Below are 6,048 nucleotides of genomic sequence, written 5' to 3'. Positions count from 1 at the left end.
ACTTCTCTCTCTTCGGAAACGTTGGTATTCAGCCTTCCACTTCTCTCTCTTCGGCAACGTTGGCATTCAGCCTTTCCACTTCTCTCGCGTCGGCAACGTTGGCATTCAGCCTTTCCACTTCTCTCGCGTCGGCAACGTTGGCATTCAGCCTTTCCACTTCTCTCTCTTCGGCAACGTTGGCATTCAGCCTTTCCACTTCTCTCTCTTCGGCAACGTTGGCATTCAGCCTTTCCACTTCTCTCGCTTCGGCAACGTTGGCATTCAGCCTCTCCAGTTCTCTCGTTACGTCGAAGGGTATCGCGGTTTCTATTAAGAGATGTATTAATAGTATTCTGGGTAGCTATATCTACATGCATATATATAGCTATATATATATACATTCAATAGTATGTAGATATACCTATATATATTTCTGTATACATAATATATATGTATGTATATTACACTAGTGGTCTAGATCTTAATGTTATTGTTATTACGACTTATATATTTGCGATCTAAAATAGCTATCGTCATATGAAAATAAATTCTATAAAATTTTTAAACAGAAAAAATCTATTTCCTCCATAATCATATTAAAAAAAGTCTTTCTCTAAAGTGTAAATAACATTCATCATTGCCAAAGAACAATACAACGTATATGTCAAATGAAGAGGAAAGAGTGGAATGTAGCAATTCCTGAATCTTGCTAACAGATTGTCAGGGGTCACAACGAGACATGCAAGCAAGCGAGACTTACTGGGAACACAGCAGACGCAAGACCCACTGCCGCAGGTGCCCATTGTCAGCTCCTTCTTCGCCTTACACTTCCTCCGGCACTTAGGGAATACGAACACGACGGGTTCCTGGTACCAGTTATTGGGAAAAAATAAAAAGAACAATGATGGATCTGTTAAGGAGCATTTCTTATTTGAAGGCCGATGGGATGGGCATCCTATTAGCCTCCTCAAGTCTGAGGAACTTTGAGAATATCTCAGAAATTGTCGAACAGTGTTTTGTCTTCTTTTGAGTTTTCTTGGTTAGTTATTGGTTTTAAACTGAAGGTTGCTTTTGTAGCTTTTTATAATCAAGTCCTCTCTCTCTCTCTCTCTCTCTCTCTTCTCTCTCTATATATATATATATATATATAAATATATATATATATATACGTTATATATACATACATATGTATAGAATATATATATGTATATATATACAATATGACCTTTTTATTCGTAAGCTACAAATACCACTTAAATATCACATTCTCTACACCTTCAGAACAGCCTACGCCTACTGTGAACTATATCTCATACGAAACGATTCTATATGTATATATATATATATATATGTATATATATATATATATATATATATATATATATATATATATATATATATATGTGTGTCTGTGTGTGTATTTATTTTATCATGAGCAGCCCGTACGACTTTCAACCCTATACCTCTTCAAGTAATCATAAGCTAATTTTAAAACTCCAGTTGATTCAGAATGACTAAATTTCTACCCGACTCAGTACTCCAAGAGGAGAGTCACTTACCCCTATACTGTGTGAGACCTCAGCCGAATCACAGTGGTTCTTTTGGCATTTGAGAGGCTTCCCCCCAGGGGCCAGGCCAGGAAAACCCCCAAAGGGAAGTTCATGGGACTCACCGGAGTCCTCACCTCCAGACCGATCTCCATGTAATGAAAGAGAGACAAGATACAGAAGGAGAAATACCTATTTCATATCACAATGGCCCCTTAACATCTCCAGTGTCTAAATATCTAAATCATCCTTTTTATTAAAATCCAAAGGAAAATGAACGGAAAAAGTTCACTGTCCCGCGTGGGATTCGAACCCATGTAAATTGAAGATACAACCTTAGCCAACGAGATATTTTTTAAGAATTTAATTCAGTTCTTACTTACATGTATCAGGAAAATTCTGATACGATTTGACTGCAGCCAAAACAAACCTGAACAGACGAAGATTATAATGTAAATGCTCGATACATAGGTTAATATTCAGATGGTTACTTTAAATAATATATGCATCAAACTAAAAACAGAAAACCCTGAAGCTGAAAACCACCAGAGTCTAAACTGGCCATCCCTAAAATTCAATTCCAGTGAACGAAACTTATCATAGTTCCATCGAAGAAAAAATCCCATCAAATCATCAAAAAAGAAGGTGATCTATATAAATCCTCACCGCCTTCTTCTGTTTCTCCCTCTATCCTAGCTCCCATGTCATCAAAATAACCGCAAAGAAAACGGGATTATATTTTCCAAAACCTGTAATTACCTTTTATGCAGCAAATGCACTTGGAGCGGTAGCAGAGACCATCGGATCGTTCGTCAGTTCTGCAAGCGGTGCGGCAGAGACCCCAACAAGTCCTGAATGGTTCCCCTGGTCATCAATGCAGAAGGAAAAGCAAAATGAGTTGATTCATTATAGCAAGCATTAGGTCATTCGGGGTAAGGGTACTCTAACGATATAAAAGATATGTTATGTGTTCTTTTTCAACATGAAACAGTTTTATGTGAGGTTGCTTTCAGAGAGAACACTATAATTATAGGTAACGGTACCTACCTTCTTCATTACTGAACTATTGAATCGAAAAAAACAAAAAACTTATTTTGTGAATAGCGCGCGCGCGCACACACACACGCACACACACACACACACACACACACACACATATATATATATATATATATATATATATATATATATATATATATATCTGCATGTATCTATATCTGGATATGTACCCACGCATATATATGTATGTATGTATTCATAATTATATAATGTATATAATTCGTCCGTTTAATAGATATATATGTATATACATAAAGAGAGAGAGAAAGAGAGAGAGAGAGAAAGAATTGAATCTATTTACCTTCATAGTTCTGTGCTCCCAGAGGGTTAAAAGGACAAATATCCTGCAAAAAAGAAAAGAGAAACAACGATAAACAATGTCAACAATCCTCATTTATTTGGTATCTTACATATTCTTCATCTTCTTCTTCTTCTTGACAGTCATAGTATTGTTTCTAAGTTTAATGCAAGTGATCAAACATCAGGGTGCAAACTCACCAAGGGAAGCTTGGCTTCTGATGGCGAAACCAGCGCCAAAGTCAGCAGCAGGAAAGCCGACAGCAGCAGACTCCGTGATGCCATCGTAAATCGGCTGCCTTCGGGTGCGAAAACAAAAAAATCTTTGGAGTTAATTTGACTCTGAGTGGCTTCCTTCGAAGCACGACAAGCATTCCATCAATACAATAACGTTTCGAGTCGATTGTGCGATTGATTACCAGCTTACGCCGTCGCTAAATAACCGGCTTCCTTTGGAGGAAAAAGAGGACTCCGCTCATTCAGCTCATGATGTAAATTGAGTCACTTCCTTCGCGGCAACAAAAAAAAAATGATATCAGCTTATGACGACATAGACTCACACAGGAAACAGGTGTCACTGGCTAGAGGATATGCACAGTTATCTACGTAGGAACTATCATGAGTGTCTACAAGATTGAAAAAGAGTTCTAAGAAGAAAAAGAAACATTAGATTCGAGTAGCAAACGTATGCCTTCCCAGGGTAAGCCAAAACGAAGAAGAAGAAGAGAATTGCTTCTCTGATTCAGAGATGATAATGGAAAGTGATCGAGCACCTAAAGGCAAACGCTGAAGTTTTCGTTCTGCTAATATACTACAAGGCCGAGTCTCAGGGCCTTTGTCATATACTTGCAAAATAAAAATAAAAACAGCGGACATTATATTCAGTCATGTTTCGCAAAACTTAGATTTGGCAGACGCGTCAAAGTCCGATGTGTTGTTTAAAATGAAGTTTCAAAACCGAGTCAGTTAAATTATTTGACTAAGTTGACTTAAATATCCACAATGCCCCTGACACACAACAAGAAACTTTTCCTTTGCAGTATCCAAAGGATAACAATAAATTCGCGAAAAACACGAATACGGAACCTACTGAAGCAGTACCTGTACGATACGAACCTAAGTCTTCACTGCCAGGAGTACGATGCAACTGTGTAGGTGCCGGGCCGGGAGAGAATTTATATACACGCAATCACGCTCTGCACTCAAAGGCAAAATCGCAGGTAACTAAAAGCTGGTTTTACTGAAAATGACTCAACGTCAATTAAGGATTGATCCATCGCCTCATCAGGAGTTGTAAAATATTATGTGCTTGGAAGGCCCATTGAGTCTTCAGTAACTGCTTAGTCGATGCCATCTCAACTGTGCCATTTACATTAAGTGTCGGCGCAGGTTAATGAGGCAAAAGCTTTAGAGAGGTATGGCAAACTTTATTTACTGACGTCTGCGGTTTATTGATGAACAATATATATCCGTCCCTCAAGCACACACACACACAAATATGTAATGTACATACATATACGTGTAATATATATATATATATATATATATATATATATATATATATATATATATATATATATAATCTTCATACCACGACGATGGGATTATGTCTATGCATGAAGTATAATCCCCAGGAGAAAAGAGAGTATAAGACTCTCGAACAGCTCGAGAAAGGTTTTGAATGTCCTATCACCAAATCGTTGAATAGTTCTCTCATTTAATTTTTCCGAATAGTTCATTCTTGACCAATTGCTTATGATCGGAACAACCTTTCAGTTTTAGTTTCTTTCCCTGTGAGAAAAAAAATTATTTTATGGTTGTTCTGTTCAGTTATAAAGTTAGGTCTATCTTACTTTAACCTGACCACTGAGCTGCTTAACAGCTCTCCTAGGGGTGGCCGGAAGAATTAGATATTTTTACTTGGCTAGGAACTAATTGGTCACAGCTTATTGTGGGATCCGAGCCACATCATATCGAGAGATACATTTCTATCGCCAGAAATAAATTCCTCTGATTCCGCGTTGGCCGAGCCGAGAATCGAACTTCCGACCACCGGATTGCTACCCGAGCACGAAAACCACTTGTCAAATGAGGAACGTATTCAGTTATGATAAAGCTCTAGAAGAGGCCTGGTGGAAGGCGAAATTATCGAGCTAATAGAGTGTTTGATTCTCTTTTCTCCTGTGGACTTTATTGACGCATGCATATATATATATATATATATATATATATATATATATATATATATATACACTATATACATTCGTATATAGTCATGTATTATGTATGTATAGAGAAGCAAAGCCACAGACATAAAGAAAAGGTAGGTTATTATATAATAATTAATAATAATATATATATAATAATATATATATATATAATATTATATATATGTATATATATATATATATATATATATATATATATATAATATATATAATAATATATATATAGGCTATGCAGGTATATCACATACATCCATTCAGGAAATCGCAGACAGCACCATCAGAAGAAACATTTATTTGAGACGTTTCGCACATACATTGTGCATCTACAGTCTGCTGAGATAAAAACACATATATATTAATATTAAATAAGAGCAGGATTCATAATATAGTAAAAAAAATACAAGACTAAAAATTAACTTGAAATTGACAGTAAGGACTGAAAATTGACATGTAAAACGGAAAAGTAAAAAGTACAAATAAAAAACAAATACCAAGACGCAACCAACCATTAGTTGAGAAGGAAGGAGGTAGAATGACTAGACTTGGGCAAGAAGTTAAAACGTTGACTATGCCAGATAAAGCGGAGAAGTCATATGAAACTCCACTATTCAATGAGGGAACAGTTTAATATATAATGACTCTAGAGTGGTTAGGTAATCAGAGTCATTAACTGAGCCTAAAATAGAGAAGTGTTGTTTCTTAACCTCTATCTTGCAATTGATTGCGGGAATGTTTATGTTTGAGTTGTCGAGCCATGCCCATGACTGCAGTATCTCATCTGCAGCAGCCTCCTAGTCAATCCAACGTAAATTCCGGGACATCCCGGGCACGTAAATTTGTATACCTCATTGAATAGTGGAGTTTCATCTTCTCCGCTTTATCTGGCATAGTCAACGTTTTAACTTCTTGCCCAAGTCTAGTCATTCTACTTCTTCCTT

General features: G+C 36.7%; 1 protein-coding gene across 1 annotated transcript; it reads right to left on the bottom strand.

Annotated features, from left to right (window-relative positions):
* Nucleotides 1-4,052, bottom strand: LOC135196840 (uncharacterized). Its single transcript, XM_064223630.1, has 7 exons — nucleotides 3,999-4,052; nucleotides 3,084-3,181; nucleotides 2,887-2,929; nucleotides 2,286-2,390; nucleotides 1,539-1,675; nucleotides 740-845; nucleotides 1-306 (listed from the first exon to the last, which is right to left on the bottom strand). Exons 2-7 carry the CDS (start codon nucleotides 3,165-3,167, stop codon nucleotides 29-31), a joined length of 753 nt encoding a protein of 250 aa, XP_064079700.1. The 5' UTR covers nucleotides 3,168-3,181; nucleotides 3,999-4,052; the 3' UTR covers nucleotides 1-28.
* Between the last annotated feature and the right edge of the window lie 1,996 nt (nucleotides 4,053-6,048).

This window comes from Macrobrachium nipponense, chromosome 18 (genome assembly GCF_015104395.2).
Source record: "Macrobrachium nipponense isolate FS-2020 chromosome 18, ASM1510439v2, whole genome shotgun sequence".
Taxonomy (NCBI): Eukaryota; Metazoa; Arthropoda; class Malacostraca; order Decapoda; family Palaemonidae; genus Macrobrachium; species Macrobrachium nipponense.
This window is presented reverse-complemented; position numbering and strand designations above follow the sequence as displayed.

Bases quoted from the DNA above. Each gene is read 5' to 3' on its own strand.
- LOC135196840 (XM_064223630.1), bottom strand. From the start codon at position 3,167: ATGGCATCACGGAGTCTGCTGCTGTCGGCTTTCCTGCTGCTGACTTTG. The intron at 2,930-3,083 runs GTGAGTTTGCAC...TCTTTTTTGCAG, and splicing joins CAGAAGCCAAGCTTCCCTTG to GATATTTGTCCTTTTAACCC. The intron at 1,676-2,285 runs GTAATTACAGGT...CATTACATGGAG, and splicing joins GTGCATTTGCTGCATAAAAG to ATCGGTCTGGAGGTGAGGAC.